General features: G+C 35.1%; 1 protein-coding gene across 3 annotated transcripts in view; it reads left to right on the top strand.

The window, feature by feature from the left end:
• EML5 (EMAP like 5) overlaps nucleotides 1–20,993 on the top strand; it is a 144,108-nt gene that overhangs the window by 98,070 nt on the left and 25,045 nt on the right. For 2 of the 3 annotated variants that reach the window (XM_004376655.2, XM_023731680.1), the window contains exons 22-32: nucleotides 2,396–2,548; nucleotides 3,432–3,563; nucleotides 4,623–4,711; nucleotides 5,577–5,753; nucleotides 8,374–8,575; nucleotides 9,406–9,532; nucleotides 12,417–12,431; nucleotides 14,478–14,486; nucleotides 16,491–16,569; nucleotides 17,745–17,874; nucleotides 20,004–20,102. In XM_004376655.2, coding sequence (XP_004376712.1) covers nucleotides 2,396–2,548; nucleotides 3,432–3,563; nucleotides 4,623–4,711; nucleotides 5,577–5,753; nucleotides 8,374–8,575; nucleotides 9,406–9,532; nucleotides 12,417–12,431; nucleotides 14,478–14,486; nucleotides 16,491–16,569; nucleotides 17,745–17,874; nucleotides 20,004–20,102 — 1,212 coding nt within the window. The remainder of the gene's footprint in view (nucleotides 1–2,395; nucleotides 2,549–3,431; nucleotides 3,564–4,622; nucleotides 4,712–5,576; nucleotides 5,754–8,373; nucleotides 8,576–9,405; nucleotides 9,533–12,416; nucleotides 12,432–14,477; nucleotides 14,487–16,490; nucleotides 16,570–17,744; nucleotides 17,875–20,003; nucleotides 20,103–20,993) is intronic. The other variant, XM_023731681.1, reaches the window with a different exon arrangement.

Below are 20,993 nucleotides of genomic sequence, written 5' to 3'. Positions count from 1 at the left end.
CTAAACCAATTCCAAAAATCCCATCTTTGATAGTCTGTCTCCTGGGGCCACTTCAGTACCAACTGTGTATCAGTCAAGAGCCAGAAATCACCCCAGTAATTTAAACAGGAAAATGAAATATGAAGAAGTGTTAATTAATAAAAGGTGGTTAACTACTAAAAGGGTTAAAAGAGGATTCTAAGGGGGGTCCAAAACCAAAAACCAAAAACCAAACCAGCTGCAATCCAGTCAATTCTGACTCATGGCGACCCCATGTGTGCAGAGAAGAACTGTGCTCCATAGGGTTTTCAAAGCTGTGATCTTTTAGAAGCAGATTGCCAGGCCTTTCTTCTGAGGTGCTTCTAGATGCGTTAGACCCTCCAGCCTTTCGGTTAGTCATCAAGTGCTTAACCATTCGTGCCACCCAGGGACTCCTCTAAGGGGCATAGAAGTTGCAAATGCATATAACAGCTACCACCCATAGGGCTAAGGGACAGTGAATAAAGAAGGAACTCCCCTCCCAGGCTGAGATTCAGATCTGCTTGGAGAGAGTATGGCTGCCACAGGAACACACAACCTGCCATTGGTGAAGAAACTTACCAGAGGTCTTGGACCACCGCTGATCTATGAAGTCTTCTGCTATGGTGGCAGAGAAACTACCCCTTCCAGCCCCCAGGGAGCCCCTGGCTGCAGGCACACCAAAGAAGAAAGAAAAGTCCCTTCCTCCTGCTTCGGCCTTGCAGTGACCCTCCAGCACCCTTTTTGGCCAAAATCAAGCCCCAAACAGCCTTATCTTGCGTTTTATGTTTTTCTCTTATTCCACATGCAGTTGGTCGAAGTCCTACCAGGTCAGTCTTCAAATATATCCAAATCCTACCACTTCTCATCACCTCCATTGCTGCCACCCTATTCAGGTCATTATCATCTCTTGATAATGATGAAGATAAGATGATGATGATGATGGCAGCGACATTTATTGAGTGCTTACTGTTGGCCGGGCACTATTATACAAGCTTTTCATTTAATCTTCAAATCATGCTGTGAGGTATAGGTACAATTATAGATGAATGAACGGGTACAAGGAATTGAGTAACTCGGCCATAGTCGCTCATCTAGTAAGGGGCAGACCAAGATTTGAACCCAGACTGTCGGGCTGTATGTCCAGCACCCAACCACTTTGCTGTACTACTTCTCAAAATTAATGCAGTACCCTCCTAACTGCTTTCCCTGCCTCCATTCTATACCCTTCCAAGACCCATTGACAGTCTGTCCTCATTTCAGCAGCCAGGAGGATCTGTTTACAAACATACATCAGATTCTGTTACTCGCCTGCTCAAAACCCTCCAGGACTTCTTCATACCCTTCAGAATATCATCTAAATTCATGATTTTGTCCTCAAAGACACTATAGAATATGGCTCCTGCCTCCCTTTCCAACCTCACCTCCTGTCTCTTTCTCTCAGCCCATTCCACCCTAGTCACACTGGCCTTCTTGTTGCGCGAGTACTCGGAGCTCATTGACTTCACGGGATCTGTACTTGCTGTTTCCTCTGCTAAATGCTCTTACACCAGACCCTCTGGCTTTCTCAGTTTGACGATACCTCCTCAGACGCTTTCCTTGAACACTCTAACTTAAAAATAACTCCTCTGTCCCCACTCTCTTTTTCTTTTTCTCCATATAATTTATCACTTCCTGCAATTATATATGTATTTGTCTATTATCTCACCTCCTCCCTTCAGACTATATCCTACAGGGATGAGACTGTGTTCTGTTTCCCCACTGCCTAGCATAATGCCTGGCATGGTATAGGTAATTTGTAAATACTTGTTTCATGAGGTAAGAATTTAAATAACTTAGTATTTGATAAAGTTTCATTTGATATTTTAGAGAAACAGAAAGTGATTCAAAACATTGTAAAATATTAAATAATACTATTTCTTAATGTGTGGTTCTGAAACTTAGATCTTGCTAGCTAAAATTAATAATTGCCTATTATCAGATTTGTTTGTTTAAAAGCATTTTTGTAAAGATGACCTCATTTCTTAAATTTTGAATTTGTTGGATAGAAACTGAAAAGGTAGTACCCCCCCAAAATAAAAACTTCCACATATATCATTGAAATTTTATGTTAGTTAAAATTTCATGTTCTTTTTTTATCAGTTTAATTTCTTTTAAGTTATAAATATTAGTACTTTGTATTGCTACATTCAAAAGAGGAAATGGTTTGTATTGATTCTTGCTTATGATTCTGTACCATTCATTTCAATAGAAAATTTTTATCTCTTGACTCCTTTTTAGTATTGATGTCAGACCATAATAAGTATTGGCATCCCTTTGATATTAAAGGTTCTTTAAGCACATACATTTTTTTTAAATAAAAGAAAATTGTCTGATATATGCTGTCTTTCTCTTTTAGGAGGAAGGTGTTGCTGTTTTTCTCCGGATGGTAAAGCTTTAGCTGTAGGTCTCAGTGATGGAAGTTTCTTAATGGCAAATGCAGATACTCTAGAGGATCTTGTATCTTTTCATCACAGAAGAGATACTATTTCAGATATTCGATTTTCACCTGGTAAGATTCCATTTAAATCTTATTTGATTATTAACTTGAATCTGGCAATCAGTTTAAATTATCTCTCACTGTGTCATTTATATTAACTGTTACTTTATATTAGAATTTTCCTCGTGTTTTTTTTTTTTTTTTTTTGTGAACTAGACAAGGCAGTGTGGTGAGAGGTAAAAGCCTTGGATTAGACGGATGGCAAATTATCTGGCTTAGTACCAATTCTGTCACTAAATTTTCTGTGTAACTCAGATCAAGGCACTTCTCTGAGCTTCACTTTCCTCATTTATGACATGAAAGGGTTGGATAACTTCATTATATACTTTTGAAATTGCATTAATTTTATTTCTTCAATTTCCATATATTCATTACCAAAAAAAAACCAAACATGTTGCCATCAAGTCTATTCTGACTCATAGTGACCGTATAGAACAGAGTAGAACTGCCCTATAGGGTTTCAAAGGAGCACCTGATGGATTCAAACTGCTGACCTTTGGTTAGCAGCCTAGTTCTTAACCACTGCGCCACCAGGGCCCATATATTCATTGCCTACTACAAAACTTACTGTAATTTACTTATATCGGTTTAGTTCCACTGTTTCTAAGTTCAGAGGTTTGTTTGTTTGTTTTGGTTAAATGCAAAATGTATCAAAGTTTTTGACATTTGCTCTCCACTGATGTACTTGACTACAATAAAAAAATTTCATTTTGTTGATGACAATATATTTGAAAAATATGTGTTAACATTTGTCATTTGACATATCTGTCTTGTTATAATTTATGAAACACCTAAGATTTCTTGAAAAATATTAAGACCAAAGTAACCCTAGTTGCAAAGTGTAAAAAATATTTGCAAAGGTAGAAAATGTCAAGCAAATATGTTTCTATTACAGGGTCTGGGAAGTATCTAGCTGTAGCATCCCATGACAGCTTTATAGATATATACAGTGTAATGAGCAGTAAACGAGTGGGAATATGCAAAGGCGCTACCAGTTACATAACCCACATTGATTGGGATATTAGAGGTAAGAATTTAAATAACTTAGTATTTGGTAAAGTTTCATTTGATATTTTAGAGAAACAAAGTGATTCAAAACATTGTAAAAAACAAACAATTCTCAAAATGATTTTCCACTACTTTACATCTAAAGAGGATAAACACTGTAGAGTTTAGAGTTTTCAGTATTTCATCTAATGTTATTCAAATGATACTACTGCAGATGATGACAGTGCTGCAGTAAATTCTTTAATTGGTAAAGTGATTTAATATTATGCAAAAATAATTTTTAGTGATGATGATGTCCTACTTCTTGTCAGATAAATTTGATGTAAATAGTAACTTCACATCTGGAAAGTAAGAAATATTAATGAGGATTTTAGAGTCATTTTCCCTTTGGTATAAAATACATTCCCTAAGTATAGTCATGATTGCACAAAATACAGAATTTAATGGGTATGTCTGTTTTGTAGCAAAATGCATGGTATGTGGCATATGATTATGCCAATAAGGCATCAGTGGGAATTTAGACAAGAAGCATAAATTTTAATAAGTTTCAATAAATCTTAAATATTTAAATGTTCTCTTTTAAAAGATTTTGTTTTACTTATTCATCTAAAGAAACCGAGAATAGTGAATTAAATTTTTTTTCCAAATATAGTTAGGCCAAATATTTACCTTTACTTTTTTAAAAAATTCTTCAACATTTGTTTCTGAGGGGTTTTTTTGCATATCATAACAATATAGATAGTGTTTATGTACATAAACCAAAACCAAAAACCAAACTCGTTGCTGTCAAATCAATTCTGACTCATAGCAACCCTATAGGACAGGGTGGTACTGCCCCGTAGCGTTTCCAAGGAGCAGCTGGTGGATTTGAACTGCTGACCTTTTGGTTAGCAGCCTAGTTCTTAACCACTGCACCACCAGGGCTCCATTTATGTATATACATACACAAAAATTAACCATGTATGTGTTTGATTACTTAATTATATGGAGATTAAGAAAATGAAATGATCTTAATACATGTTGACTGCTAAGGAAAATGAGTTTTAATATATGTATGTATGTTTATTATTTTTTTAAGGAAAGCTTTTACAAGTCAACACTGGTGCTAAAGAACAATTATTCTTTGAAGCTCCCAGAGGAAAAAAACAAATCATTCCCAGCGTGGAGGTAGGAAGATAGTGGTGCTCTTAGTGTTGTTTATATGAGTAAAAGTGGTTGGAAAATTGATGCCTGCCTTCCTTCCTTTAGTTACACGTAAAGCCTGTTCTCAAATTACTCAAATTATAGATAGTCTTCGAATGTGTTTATTTCATCGGGCCAGAATATGTAGATGGGTAAGGAATGAATCACTTATATGTCTAGGTATGTTCAAATCACTTTCCCCAAAGAACAGGAAGCATGCAATAGCAAACAGAAGACATACCCTGTAAGATAGGAGTACTGCACATCTGCCAAATCTATTGGAATCCATATGTCTAAGACGCTTGTTGGAAAATTCCTGATTTAAAATACAACAAAAACACACAAACACACAACCAAAAAAAATGTGTTTAGTTTTATGCCTAACAATATTTGCAAAATGTTTTGTAGGAATAAAGGCTCAACAAATTTAATGTGAAAGTGGCTTAATAAGGGAAAGGGGTTGTAAGTGAAAGTTCTTAATTTCCAGTAATGGTTAGTTGGAATATATGCTTATGCCAATAATGCATCAGTGACAGTTTAGACATAAAGCATAAGAAGAAGTTTCTTGATTATATGAAGGGCAGACAAAGTCTTATTTACTGTCACTGTGTGCCCAGCATTTAGTACACACAGTGGATACATAATAAGTACATCTTGGTTAATCTTACGTTAAAATTTTTCTGCAGGAACTAGTAGACTGGAAGCTACAAAACGAAAACTGACTGCCTAGATTTGAGTTAGAAAGAGAATTATATATTGTTGTTCATGTTCTTTTTTGGCTCTAATAAATATAATGGTTGTTAATGTTTTAGATTTAGATATAAACTGACAGCATTTTTTTCCTTTTTAGGTAGAAAAAATTGTCTGGGCATCATGGACAGGTGTGCTTGGTTTATGCTGTGAGGGAATTTGGCCAGTAATTGGAGAAGTCACAGATGTAACTGCCTCTTGTCTCACCAATGACAAAATGATCCTTGCTACTGGGGATGATCTGGGATTTGTGAAGTTATTTAGATTTCCCACTAAAGTAAGTGTTTTTGTTTAACTTTCTTAATAATGGTTATTATAAAAATAGTTAAGGTAATGTCATTTCATAGCATTTCATTGTTGTGATATGAAATGCTCAGAATTATGTTTGCTATTCTTGGCATCCTGTTAATAACTTTTATCTAGAAGTATTATAATTTATGATCCCATGCCTTAAGTTATATATTATATTGTATAGTGTTACTCAATCTTGAGCGATTTAAATATCCTTTTAAAGGAAGCATTCCTTTTACTCCCTATATCAACTTAAATAATCTTAGGTATTCTTTTCATGAAATATATACCATTAACAGCCTTCAGTATGGATTACACCTCAGCATAAAGAAAACAAAAATCCTCACAACTGGACCAATAAAAACATCATGGTAAACGGAGAAAATATTGATGTTGTCAGTGGTTTCACTTTTCTTGGAACCACAATCAACGCCCATGGAAACAGCAGTCAGGAAATCAAAGAATGTATTGCATTAGGCAAATCTGCTGCAAAAGACCTCTTTAAAGCGTTAAAAAGCAAAGATACCACTTTGAGGACTAAGGTGCACCTGACCCAAGCCATGGTATTTTCAGTTGGCTCATACACATGTGAAAGCTGGACAATGAATAAGGAAGACCAAAGAAGAATTGATGCCTTTGAGTTACGGTGTTGGCAAAGAATATTGAATATACCATGGACTGTTAGAAAAATGAACAAATCTGTCTTGGAAGAAATACAGCCAGAATGCTCCTTAGAAGCAAGGATGGTGAGACTTCGTCTCATGTACTTTGGACATGTTACAGGCGGGACCAGTCCCTGGAGAAGAACATCATGTTTGGTAAAGTAGAGGGTCAGCAAAAGAGAGGAGAGAAGAACCCTCCAAAATGATGGATTGACACAGTGGCTGCAGTGATGGGCTCAAGCATAGCAACGATTGTGAGGATGGCACGGGACTAGGCAGTGTTTCATTCTGTTGTACGTAGGGTCGCTGTGAGTTGGAACCGACTCGACGGCACCTAACAACAACAGTAGATATAAAGTCTTTATACTTACACCTTACATGTTTAAAACGCTTTAACCAATTAAATACAAAAAACCTACAACACCTTTAAAATTAAAATAAACCCTGATTTAATGTGGTGAATGCTGTTATTTTTCTTGAACCAAACTGTACAGGTTCCTTGTTGTGCTACATGCCTATGCTGCTGTGTGCTGTGATGACTCAATTCTCTTATCACTTTTCTCTATTCAAATTACTATAAAACATTTGTTTGTAGGCCAGAAAGTCATTTTGCTTAGCATAAAAATGAAATTTATGTATAAAGTACAGATGTGTTTATTTCTTATTAATGCCGTAAATTAATCTGACACCAACATGATCATAAACCTAAATCTGAAACAGGGCACTGAAGTCATATTATGGTATTCAGTATATGATAGTCTCAAATAGCTGCTCACGTATTTTTAGATCAGCGTTGAAATGAAAGCACAGATTTAAAAATTCTAAGAGAAAACTCAGGCACCAAAGAAAATTTTCCACAGATCCCTGTTTTAGATACGCTTACGTGGTAGACTTAGCGGATAAGAATGTGTTCCAAACATTTTTTGGTTAGTTAATTCACTTCCAGCATTCCAGACAGTTGTAGGTGCCTTGGTAATAATGCATTCTAAGATATTGATCTATAGATTCCTCCTTTACCTCACTGTAGCAAGAACCTCAAAGTCTTGGAAACTACCTTCATACAGTGCTTTGATAACAGATTCCCCTAACTTTAGAGTCTTCATTCCCAGAAAATTCACTGACCTGTTATCACTGTATTTTGTTTATTAAAGACATCTCTTATTCTAACACCCTTGAAAAGATGTCCACCTAAGTCCTGCTTATGATACATTGGTCTGAAATTTACTTATGTAACTTGGTAATGCTAGTTTTCTAGATTTAAAAGCTACCAGTTTCTATAACTTGGGGTTTTCTTGAGATATACTCCTGTGTGTAGTACTTACAACGAATTAAGGTAAAAGATATTTGCATGGGTATATACCAAAATGATTGATAATTTTTTGTGAATATAGCCATGCTGTATATAGACATTTATATCCTTATGTTCTCAGTGTGTCTATTTCTTATAGTAATATGCCTGCATAATTGTTTTTAATAGATAACACGTTCCATAGACATACACTGTAATTAACTATTACTCTATTGAACATTTAATGTGTTTTAAACTTTTTATTGCTATAAGTAAATGCTATGGTAAATATTTTTTGCACACATAACATTTTCTTAGTATAGATTCCTAAAAGGGGGGTTGGTGAGTCAAAGGTAAGAACATTTTTATGCTTTCAATGCAGAGCACCAACTTGGTTTCCAAAAGAGTTGTGCCCGTGGCACTAGCAATGTGTGAAACTAGTAGTTTCATCCTGTCCTCACCAGATTTAGGAATTATTTTTTATTCTAGTGAGTTTCAGTGTTTATGAGAAAATACATGAGAATGTGTTTACAAGTTGCATTTCTAATGATTCATTTCTAAACATATATTAAGAATGAAATGAAGTAAAAAATAACTGAATGTTTTCAAATAATGAAATTTCTCAAAGATTATGTTCGAATTTTTTTCATCTTTAGGGAAAATTTGGAAACTTTAAGAGGTATGTGGCCCATAGTACACACGTCACGAATGTTCGCTGGACTTACGATGACAGCATGTTGGTTACCTTGGGAGGTACAGATATGTCTTTAATGGTTTGGACAAATGAAATGGAGGGCTATCGAGAAAAAAGGCTTTGTGATAGTGAAGAATCTGATACAGATTCTGAAGAAGATGGGGGTATGTCATTTTTTAATATTTTATTTTAATGAAAATGTAGAAAACAATTTAGCAGAACTGATTTAAACTGCAGAAGTTAAAACAGGTAATGATAAAGTTTAAATAATTGTGTTTTTTAGTATTTTTGTTCTGTTTAACACCAAAATTGGTTTTGTAACTCGATTACTGGGCTAGCATACATTAATGACTTAGATGTTCTTCATCTACAAATGTAAGACAATCATATTTTAAATAAACCCATTGCCATTGAGTCGATATCGACGCATAGCGACTGTGTAGGATAGAGTAGAACTGCCCTGTAGGGTTTCCAAGAAGTGGCTGGTAGATTTGAACCCTGCCGACCTTTTGGTTAGCAGCCGAGCCCTTAACCATTGTGCCACCATGGCTCTCATATTTTAAATAAGTACTGTTAAAATAAATTTTATATTACTGAACCTCGTATTTTAAGAGAATTTTGATTTTTTTCCCGATATATCAATTAATATCAGATCATTATTGAAAAGCTAGAAAGTGCATTTTGTAGTAAGTAAACACAATTATCTTTGACCACTCAGAGGTAATCTTTGTTAACATTTTTGGGTATATCCTTAGGGGTATGTGCTTTTATTTAAATAATATTTTTAAATTATTTTTTATCTGCTATTATTAATAATACTTGGAAAACATCATGTATAATTAAATATTCTACATCATTTTTACTGGCTGCATATTTTTGATAATTTGAGATGTAATTTTCTAATTTATTTTAGATTCTTGATCATCCTTTTATCCAATTTATAAGATACTCCTCAGTTATCACTTAGAGAATAATTTTTATGTTGTCATGGTAGGCTACGACAGTGATGTTACAAGGGAGAATGAAATCAGTTACACCATCAGAGCCTTATCAACAAACATTCGCCCAATGTTTGGAATCAAGCCTCATTTACAACAAAAAGAACCCTCAATAGATGAGAGGTAACTATCAAGTTTAATATTAGATGAAGAAAAAGATATCGGTATTAAAACTTGAATTTACTGTTTAATTAAATGAATTTATCGCAAAAACTGAGTAACAGCGGTACTCTGTAGCTTCAGACACCACCTTGAAGACATGCTTGTCTTTAAATACTTTTTGATGATGATACAGTCTTTTCAGGTAGCTTAGGGAATAATACTATATAGAAAATCTGTATGATTGAAGTAATCTTATTTGCTAACTTTTATATATATATATAGTGAGGCTGGAGGAGATAATAAAAATTGAATCTAATGCCAAATGCTTTTTAAGAAGCACATGAACAGAGGAATGATTAAATTTTGAAAGTGCCTTTGTATCTGTATACCTTTAATCAAGGATAATCTTTATCCCAAAAATTTTTCCAAAGAGCAGTTTGAAGTATAACTTGTCTCTAATGAAAATTATTGGTCTTCGTTTAAAATGAACAAATAAAAAAATAAGTGTAAAATAAGGATATGTGTGCAGCAATTTTATGCAGAGAGACAATTTTTAAAATCATTAGGGAAGATAGGAAACCATAAAGAGGCGTATGGATCAGTGAATGGCATGGGGTTCAGAATCGAAGGAGTTTTAAGAAACGATGAAAGAAAAATTATCCCAAAACAGCAGTAAGGAACAAAGAGGGAGTGGCAGGTAGGAATACCAGTGACCTCTTCTGTAAAAGGCCATGATGGGGAAAACTTCATTATGAAACGTTAGAGTATTTGAGGGAAAGGTTAAAAATGAAAGGCTGTTCATTCACAGTTGAACAGGATTTGTGGAAAATTCAAGTGAAGGGACAGTCTGAGAATAGTGCTGAAGACTGTTGGAACTCAGTTAGATAGAAATGATGTTACAAAAAGCATTAGCAGAGGGATGATGATTTGTACCAATAGCTATAATGTTCTGATGAAAGAGATGAATTTAGAAGGGTGAAATGTAAGTTAGTGTTGGGGAAGGGGATAACTAGAGATTCTGTGGAACTAACTGGCCCCAAACGTCCAACGGAACTTCTAGGTGTAATGTCAAGGTTGTGATGCTGCCACATCTCCCCTTCCAGGTGCCCTGTTTGCTGATGGTACCTGTACCCGTTGCCCTTGAGTCAATTCTGACTCATAGCAACCCCATAGGACGGAGTAGAACTACCCTATAGGGTTTCTAAGGAGCGGTTGGTGGATTCGAACTGCCGACCTTTTGGTTAGCAGCCGAGCTCTTAACCGCTACGCCACTAGGGTTCCTTGCTGATGGTGTACCTCAGATAAAAGCAGTGCAAGTCACCTAAGGAAAAGGGTAGAGAAGTGACCATCCATGCTGTCATCGGGTATAAAGAGGAAGAGTATTCAGTAAGCAATATGTTTTAAGAAGGCTAATCATATACTGTGATCTAAATACTTGAGCAAGATTCGAATTGAAGAGACTTGGTATAAGGCAAAGGGCATGGTTTTTGGAGTCAGACAAATAGGTTGAAGTGTTAGTTACCAGTTGGATGACCTTGAAAAAATTAGTCATTCTCTCTAAACTTCATTTTCTTCCATGGTAAATGAGCATTATAATCCCTAATTTATGGAATATTTCCAGGTTTAAATGAAATAATGTATGTAAAGAATTTAGATAGTAGGTTTTCAAGAAGGATACTCCTTCCTTGGAATAAAACATGGAGTAACTTGAGGAGATACTTGGTTAATACTGAAATGCTATTTCTAAAATTAAATATTCACAGAGTAATGAACACTACCTATACATTTACTGATTAGAGAAATACATACAAATATGCAAATGTGAAGGTTCCTAATTGGAATATTTGCTGTATAGTGCTTAATATTATTTAAAGAAAATTCTCACATATAATGAAAACTGAAAAATGTCCTATAGGGAAGGAAAGAGCTCTAGATATTCTATAAATCTCTTTCATTTGTTATGTAGATTTTTTAAAGAAAAATATCATTTTTCAGATAAATTTGGTATATTAGAAAATGTGACCTAATCTTAAATCTCTAGGCAGTTGTTCATGGTAAAACACTTATTTTCCCTCACTGCCAAAGTGACCCAAGTTCTGACAGATGGAAGTATTTTACTACTCACCAACAATGGTTGACAGTGTCACAATTTTGTAATCTTTGCTATTACCTTGCATTTTTCACAGCTCACTTTTTCAGAATTATTTTTGGAACTATTTTTCATTTTGTTCATTTACTTTATAATTTCAGCTCTACTTTTGCCAAGGCAGAAGAAGTAATTAATGTGACTCATAGACAGCAGTCTTTATTATTGCTGCTACACCTCCATTGTCAGGTGGTGAGATTAGGAAGTGGAGGCTTTCAATATTTAGAGTGTTTTATTTTTACAAAATGAAAGAATCAAAGGAGATAAAAATTAAGAGGTATTTCTTTTTACCAGTTTTGAATGTATTTGTGAGGAGATAATATGGTCTTTGTAAATGATTGTTTCATATTTTAAATAAAATGTACTACTGCCATGAACGGTGAAACAAAACACTGAGCAATTAAAACAAATACTCATCGAATTTTATCTTATCCACTTAAAAGGAAAATGTTTCTAATGACAATTGATTACTGTATTTGGTTGTGGGATTTTTTTTCCTAAATGACATTTTATGTTTTTCTGTAAATGTTTTTATAGTAAATCTTGAATATTTAAAGTAGTTAATTGTCACTCAGATTTTCCTCCAAAGACATTATTTTAAAAAATATTCAAAACAATTTAACATAAAATTTAGGTATTTTTGTATTTCCTTAAAATTTTGTTGACATGTTACTTTTATTGTTTAATAAACTGTTACATTTTTATTTATCATCAGTTTTCATATATATTTCCCCATTTTTCCCATTGCTCCTTTTGAAGGCAGGGAGTAGTAAGGTAAGTGTTTTGTGAAATAAAATATTTTATTCAAAAGTTTAGTCTTTGTTCTGTTTTGATGTTTATATTATTTTAAGGTATTGATATTTTTTTCCTGTAAAACATTGAACTATATTTGTCCAGAAAGAATTAGAAAATGGAATAGGACAAATTCTACAAGAGTTGCATTTCTAGATACAGTATGTGGCTGTTATTGTGAGGGTCTTCGTTATAATAATTTGATTTTACAAATGACTTTTCACAAACTCCTGTACTGTAGAAATTTTTTGGACCACTGCACTAGCACTTTTGTTGTATGTGAAGAGCAGCTTTGCCTCTTTATGGAAGCCTCGCTCAGCCACGCAGAGAGTTATCAGGTGATGTAGTTGCCGTCAGTAATCAAATGACCACCATCAAAAGCCAGCTTGCCTTGACTGTTTGATTACCTTACAGTCAGCACATGGGACACTTGAATTGTTTTCTCAATACCTGAAACGTAGTTCTCCAAGCCATCTGTACTTTCTTAGCTTAGCCCTTTAGTGCCGTCCGCGGTGAGGCTGCTCTTTTGCTTAGTGCTGTGGTGTCTAGACACAATAAAGATAATTTGTTGTGAGGTCTCTAATGGGGTGCTGTTGGAGAAGTTGTTATTAGTGGTTGGATAAAAATAGAAAAGATACATATTAGGTTTGCAAATAAAATTTAGAAAAAGAGTTAATCTAAATTACAGAAAAAAACAGAACCATCTCAATAAATGAGAACATGAAAATGAAACAGTATTAAATTTAAGAGGAATCATTTGCTTTCTGCATTTTCGAGATAAATATGTGAAAATCTTGAGGTTTTAATTGCTCAAGAGCTTAACATGAGTCTGGAGTATGAGATAACTTCTAAAAGGGCCCACTTAATCTTACGCTATTTTAACAGAAATGAAGCATCCAGATCTAGCCTAATATCTAGAGTAGTTTATTCAGAACTGACCTCTGAATTTAAAGGGGACATTGACAATTTATACCGGTCTAGAAGGAAGCACAGGATGAAGAAAGGTTGGGAAGCCACTTAATATAAAGACTAATTGCTCTGTCAGTTGTTTAAAAACAAGAAAACTAAGTGGAGACATAATTGCTGTCTTGGGTGTCAGTGACTCATATATAAGTAGCTTCCCTGTCGGAGTTCCTGGGTGGTGCAAGCGGTTAACGCGCTCGTGCTACTGACCAAAAGGTTGGAGGTTCGAGTATACCCAGAGGCACCTTGGAAGAAAGGCCTGGTGATCTACTTCCAAAAAATTAGCTTTTGAAAACCCCATGGGGCACAGTTCTACTCTGACACATAGAGGGTCGCCATCAGTTAGATCGACTTGAGGGCAATTGGTTTTTACTGGAACCTCCCTATTACAAGCAGTGTTAGTGCAGAGTTTGGATAACCTCTTGTCACGGGTGCTGTAAAGGTATGTTCTAGACATGTAAAGGAGATTCCTAGGTTTAGTGGGAGGAGGATTGATGAGATGACTTCTGTGATCCCTTCTGATTCTGTTTCGGTTGTTACGTTTTTAAGGAAAATTTTTAAAAGGTTGCTTAAATTACTCCCAAGATCCAAAATCCAGTGTGGTCCTGAAGTCTCTCACTCTTCCTTTCGTTGGGTCAGAGTAAGGGAGGCTTAGGCTCCTTAGACAATTTTCTTAATAGCAGCTCCAGTGCCACCAACCTTTTAAATTAGTTGCTAACATTATACTGCTTTTTGGAAGAACAAAGATAAGCTTAAATATTTTGTTTGAAATTCAGATTACAGTGCAGAAACATAAGAATGGCAGGCTTTAACATTTACAACAAAAAACATACTGATGAGTTCTTGTTTATTTTTCTTTTTTTATTTTCTTCTAATTTCCTGCCATTAATAGAGTAACTTAAGCCTTCTTGTATATGAAATAATAAAATAAAAATAGGCCTTCAGTATATGCAGTATAGTTTATCTGCACTAAACTTGTGAAACTATAACAGGAAGTATTTTACCAGTGTTTTACATTCAAATTTGTGTTGTAATCTTTTCTCTTCTTTACCTGCTGCTGAAAAGGGGTTCCAGGTAATCCTCTTTTTGCTATGCTTACAGTGCCTAATTTGTATTTTTATCATCTTTTATGTTTACCATTAATGAGCTGTGTTACTTGGTGTTCTTTGCCCATGTTCACAGTGTTCATGGTTATTTTCCCCTTGGAATTAGCATCACTGAAGTGAATAGCATCTTAATTACTGGATTTATACTACATAAATAACTATTTCACTAAAACTGTATCCATTTAACTTGTATAATTATACAAGTTGTATAATTTTAAACAATAATATGACTTATATAAATGGTCTTTACAAATTAAAATGTTCGTAACTGTTGGAAAGTATGGTAGAGATAAAAATGACGTATTCATTCGTTTGGATTATAATTAAAGCTTTTAGGCAATAACACTGAATAAAGTTTACCAACAAAATTGACCTGGAAGAAAAACCAAGGCTGCTACCATTCTTTGAAAGTGTCCTAGCGGAAATATTTTAAAATGTTAAATGTTATAAATTCAGTTCTGTTTTTTATTTGTGGACATTCAAAATTACACATGAAGAAGATTTGAAACAAATTTCTGTGACAATTTTAAAAGTTATTTATATTTCTTGATAAGTGCACTTAATTTTTATGTCACCAATCATGCTTCTGTACTGCGTATTGCTTCATATTACATATGAAAATGCAACTTATCTTGTATGTTCAAGATATAACACTTCATTTACTTTTTAAAGATGTGTAGCTTGAAAATCATTTTGAAGATGCATGCATATTTTTATGTCTTTAATTTTTGAGACTTATTCATAAATGTTAGATACTTTTCCACAGGAAAGTTAGTCTTTATCATTTCCTGATTTAGTTGTTACAAAATGAATATTAATCTAAAATTGGGGAGGTGGTTGATGCATGGTTTATTTTGAATAAATTCATTACTTTGCTTATTAATATAATTGTTCAGGTTATTAAAGTAATTGTTATTTGAAATAAAATAATAAACTAGTATTTTTAAAAATTAAATAGTTTTAGGGAAGAGCTTCCACATTTAAATGGTTCAGATTGTGAACTCTATACCTGCTGAAGGAGCCCTGCTGGCGCAGTGGTTAAAGCGCTCAGCTGCTAACTGAAAGGTCAGCAGTTTGAACCCACCAGCCACTCTGCAGGAGAAAAGACCTGGCTATCTGCTCCCGTAAAGTTTACAGCCTAGGAAACCCTATGGGGAAGTTTTACTCATTCCTATAGAGTTGCTGTGAGTCACAATTGACTCAATGGCACACAGTTGACTCAATGGAAGATTGTAAATAGATTCTAAATTAATAGAATAGAAAAGAGGGCGCTAGATTTGAGAGCCACTAGGGTCTCTGTGAGTCAGAATCGACTTGATAGCAATGGGTTTATATAGGTAGAGTTGATAAATGTTTAGTAAGTAGAGTGAATAAGGGAAGGGGAGTTTGAGGCAGTAGTAATAGTAATTACCATTTACAGGGTGTTGTATGGTTTACAATGCTTTGTGACTGTAAAATGGTTGAGTAACTGCTGGTGATATTATTAACCAGTGCTAGGGACTTCAGGAGGCAGAGAAGGTAAAAAGCATGAAAGAGCAGGTTCTGAGTACAAGTTTGAACTCAGACATGATTTATGTTGCCAACAGTGTAGAAAGCTCATAGAAATACTAACAATATTCAATTCAAGAAGAATGTCTTAAGTACCTACCATGTTCAAGATAAACTCTGTGAGAGCAGTGATTTAGGGCTTTTTTGATAATGCACCGCATCAAGAAACTTTTGAGTATGTTAAGCTAACATTTGTTTATAAACAACCTGCTCCTGTGCTGTTATTTACATGATAAAACATATGCCAAGTAAAATAAAAGTTCTGGTTTTTTCCTTCCACCTAAGATAGAGGGCACAGTCTAGTGGGGAAGACAGAATGGCTTCCTGTTTGTGAGGAGTGGCAGACATCTCTCTGGAGAACAGGAGAGGGAGGCTCAGGAGAGGGTGATGGGTGCCCTTCCTCATTCCCACTTCTCTGTTTCAGGCCCCCCGTGAGCAGGGCCCCACCACAGCCAGAGAAACTCCAGACAAACAATGTCGGCAAGAAAAAGAGACCCATAGAGGTAAGCAAAGCCCCATTGCCCAATGTTAACTTGTACTTTAGAATATATCCAGAATTTGTTGCCTTTTATAAAACATACAAGTTTTATCATTAGTTATCATGAAAATAAGCATATTGAATAATTTATTTTGTTTGGTTGTAAAAATTGATTGCTTAACTGTTACCCAAGTTTGAGTTTTGGATTGTTAACCTTTGTTCTCTCTTTTTTTTTTTTGTACTTGTCTTCTTTTACTTTTCCCTGAATAATACCCTGAATTGACCTGCATCATAAAGAACTTCTAAACTTAATATACACAAATGATTTGTTGCTTATAGAAACACAGACATTTTGACTGTGTGTTATACTTAGTGGTTTAAGTTTTTAAGTTAAAGATTGAATACTCATGCCAAATTAAGAATTTTTACCCCATATGATGTTTTACTGTAGGGTTCAGTGAAGGCTCTGCTTTTCCTTCTGTCTGTTTCTAACCAAAGAATCCTTCTTCAGTAATTGAGGAAGAAGGAAGATTCTCCCAAACATTTCATGGTCCCAGTATCAGCAGCAAACTGTGCTGAACCAGGTTGAAAACAAGGGGTAAAGCTGTGGGAGGGTGATTATTGTGCCTCCTCCCAAACTCAGCCCCACAAGGTCAGTGCAGATGGACACTTTCAGTAGCAGAATCATCAGCCAGAACTCTAGAATGAGTTGTCAAAGGGTGTGCTGGTTTTTGTCTACTGACGCTGAATGTACTGTTTGGATCTTGAACATAATTTATTCTGAGTTATGTATGCAGATCAGATATTTGCTTAACAATGAATACAAATAGAAATATCTTTCTTTTGGACTCAAGAAGTATCTCAATATTTACATGAAATCTTGAGAACTAAAATTCTTGCAATCAGATGACATTATGATTCCTTTTTTCCTTTAACTTTACGTAGATTAAAAATATCAATGATCAGAGCTCCGGAGGATGTTTCTTAAAAGTATGGAATATGCATTTCAGCTGCCCCAAACAGGTTATTTATAGAAGTTTGTTCAGCTTATCTTTGGGTTTCAAGTTTGTAAAACGAAAATGCATCCTCTATTTTGACAGAAGACACTAGTACTGTGTATAAAACAAAATATAATAATGGTGACAGTTTAAACATGAAGAAGAATATAATTGTATAACAGTTTCATCATTATTGTTATAGGACCTTGTATTGGAGCTTGTTTTTGGCTATCGAGGCAGAGACTGTAGGAACAATGTTCACTATTTAAATGATGGTGATGATATAATTTATCACACAGCATCTGTTGGAATTCTGCACAATGTTGCTACAGGTAGGAAAACCTGATTCTCCACCCGCCACTTTTTAAAATTTTTATTTAGAAGCTTAAAATTCTTTTTTGAAACAATTATTAAAACTATAAATAATGTAGAAGAAACAGTCCAGAATATTAGTATTTCATACTGCAGAAGTTTCTAGTAATATTTCAAGTAACCAAAGTTACAGTCTGAAGAGAGTGTAACACAGCAGAAAAGAATTTCATAATGCAAACAGCCCATAGGTCTCTACCAGAAGTGAAGGTTTACTGCATGTTGAAACCATGTTTTATGATGAAGGCATTTGTAACTTTAATTCCATTTCCCCATAACTTCATCATGAAAACAAATGGTTGTCTCTGATAATGATTGAAAGTAGCATGTTGAATGAGTGATTATGGGGGAGGCGGTCATTCTTACTGAAGCCTTGAAAAGCCGAGGAAGAAAGCTAAGAAAACTGCTTCTCTGTCACTTTGCTGATGGTACTTTGTTTGATCGAAGAAGGTGAGAAAGCATTTCTTGATGTTTATTTAACTGATTGGATTGTTGATGAGCAAATAAAGTTCTCTTAGCATCATTTGATGACCATAGTGTGATACCCCCACTAGTGACATCAAGTACTTAATTTTGAATTCTGCTTGATCACATATAATTGCAAACTTTATAAAGTCTAGGGTTGGAGGTAAAAAGAGTCCATCTTTCCTGATTTTTCCTCTGAGAACTTCACTCTAAATGGGTAAAGAATAGATTGTTAGTTACTTTCTCCCCCCAGCCCCCCCCCCATGTCAATATTAATCATTAATATGATCTTTCTGCTTTAGTTTCCTAGAGAAAATGAGTCACCAGGATCTCACAGAAATCAGTGGTATTTTTCCATTTAAAACTTGGGCCGTTTAACAAGTACTGCTTAGAGAGAAAATCCTCTTTATTTGAGGCTTCAGGTATCCTTCAGAGAGAATGAGAAAGAGTAAGACAAGACAAGAAAGGGATGAATGTATAAATAAATCCTCAAGTTTATGCTTGTAATGTTCTTTATTTTGAATTTCCTGATTTATAATTAATCACCTTTCTAATTAGGGGGGAGTGTAAAGAGGAGAGGACAGAGGGGAGATTCAGCACTTGCTGCAGTTCTGATTTTCTGATTATTGGGTCTCTCGTGGATTTGGGGATACGTGGCTGTGTTCATAGTCTAGGAACAATGAAAACGTAAGGTAGTGCTGAATGGTTGATCTTCTGCCAACTTACCCAACAACGCATATTTGCTATTTGCTCCTTTAACTGAATTTTCAGCCCTGAAAATTGTGAAGCTCATTTCACTTTGAGAAGTTTTAAAGTAATATTGTTTTTTTTTAATGTGATTATTGAATTTTTTATTTTGTGTTTGTTTTGCTTTTGGAGAACCTGGTATCTATAGTCCCTTATAATCTGGACCCGGTTTAGTGTTCTGACCTCATTTTCTATGTCTCCATTTTACTTGCTATGCCTGCCTTTATCACCTACTGCGTATACTGCTGCCATAGTCTGCTAAGGTCTCTTCACTGTCTCTACTACTGGATTAACACTGTTAACTCGGTGCCTCTCCACTGACGACAGAATAAACATGAGTGTAATAGACCAGGATTCAAAATCCTCCACTCTTCTATTTCTAACTTGCTTTTCCAACCATATTTCTCAATCTTGTTCTTCATGACTCTTATACTTCAATCAAACTGAGCCATTTTATATGGATACTCAATGCTTTCCTGCCTCTGTGCCTTTGCTTCAATTGTTCGCTCTACCTGGAATGACTTTCCCCACCCACATTCACATATACAGAATCTGAGTTAGTCCAGGAGTGCCATATGCCCGTGATGACAATAATCTTCTGCTTCAAATTCTCACAGCATTTTGATTCTTAACCCTCTTGTGGCCCTTGGTATATTCAGCCTTGGATGACATGTTTTATCCCTTTAACTGCTCTATCCCTTTAAAGACTTCTGATTCATATTTTTCTGTCCTTATGATACTATACACGTAGTAAGTGCTCAAAAATATGTGTTAAATAAGCTAGTAAATTAAACAGTAGTTTATTGTATTGAGTAAGTTGCATTTGGCTATTATACATTAAAGTTTTCAAACTTAATTCTCAAATTTCTTCTTTTTGTAGGGACTCAGAGTTTTTATCAGGAACATAATGATGATATTCTGTGCCTCACTGTAAATCAGCACCCCAAATTTATCAACATAGTGGCAACTGGCCAAGTAGGTATGTTTGTATATTTTAAAAAAGAAAACATTTGTCTTCAAATAAATTCAGTATCCTGAGGGGGGTGGGATATGATATATTTGTGGGTTGTGTAAAATCTGTGTTCAGAAAGCACACTTTGAATAATATATTATTTGCTACCAGATACTTTTTTCTCACTGTGGCCATCTCAGTTGGTTCAGTTGATTTCAGAATTCAAAATAAACAATCTTGCAATAGTTGAAATAGTTGGATTTAGTCCTTTAGCAGAACTTTCTGGTCAGCAAAAAGGTTAATTCCATAGCATAAAAGGAGAGGGAAAGGACTAAAGAGGCAGTGGTAATAAGGGGAGACAAGAAGTAACTAGACTGTGACGGGGAGAATCTCTGTTTAAGTAGGAGCTAAGCTAGAAGAGAGAACCCTGGTCTGTTTTGTATTGGTAAATCTCTTTTGCCTCTTCTTTTTTTATTGTTGTTTGGTACCATTGAAATCGATTCTGACTCATAGCGACCCTGTGTACCACAGAAAGAGACACTGCCTGGTCCTGCGCCACACTCACAGTCTTTGTTATGCTTGAACCCATTGTTGCAGCCACTGTGTCAGTCCATCTCGTTGAGGGTCTTCCTCTTTTCTGCTGACCCTGTACTTTACCAAGCATGATATCCTTCTCCAGGGACTGATCTCTCCTGACAACACGTCCAAAGTATGTAAGCCGTAGTCTTGCCATCCTTGCTTCTAAGAAGCATTCTGGTTGTACTTCTTCCAAGACAGATTTGTTCCTTCTTTTGGCAGTCCGTGGTATATTCAATGTTCTTCGCCAACACCACAATTCAAAGACATCAGTTCTTCAGTCTTCCTCATTTGTTGTCCAGCTTTCCCATGCATATGATGCAATTGAAAATACCATGGCTT

Source organism: Trichechus manatus, unplaced genomic scaffold, assembly GCF_000243295.1.
Source record: "Trichechus manatus latirostris isolate Lorelei unplaced genomic scaffold, TriManLat1.0 scaffold00045, whole genome shotgun sequence".
In the NCBI taxonomy this organism is placed as follows: domain Eukaryota; kingdom Metazoa; phylum Chordata; class Mammalia; order Sirenia; family Trichechidae; genus Trichechus; species Trichechus manatus.
The sequence above is the reverse complement of the archived record's forward strand: the minus strand, read 5'-3'. Positions and strand labels throughout refer to the sequence as shown.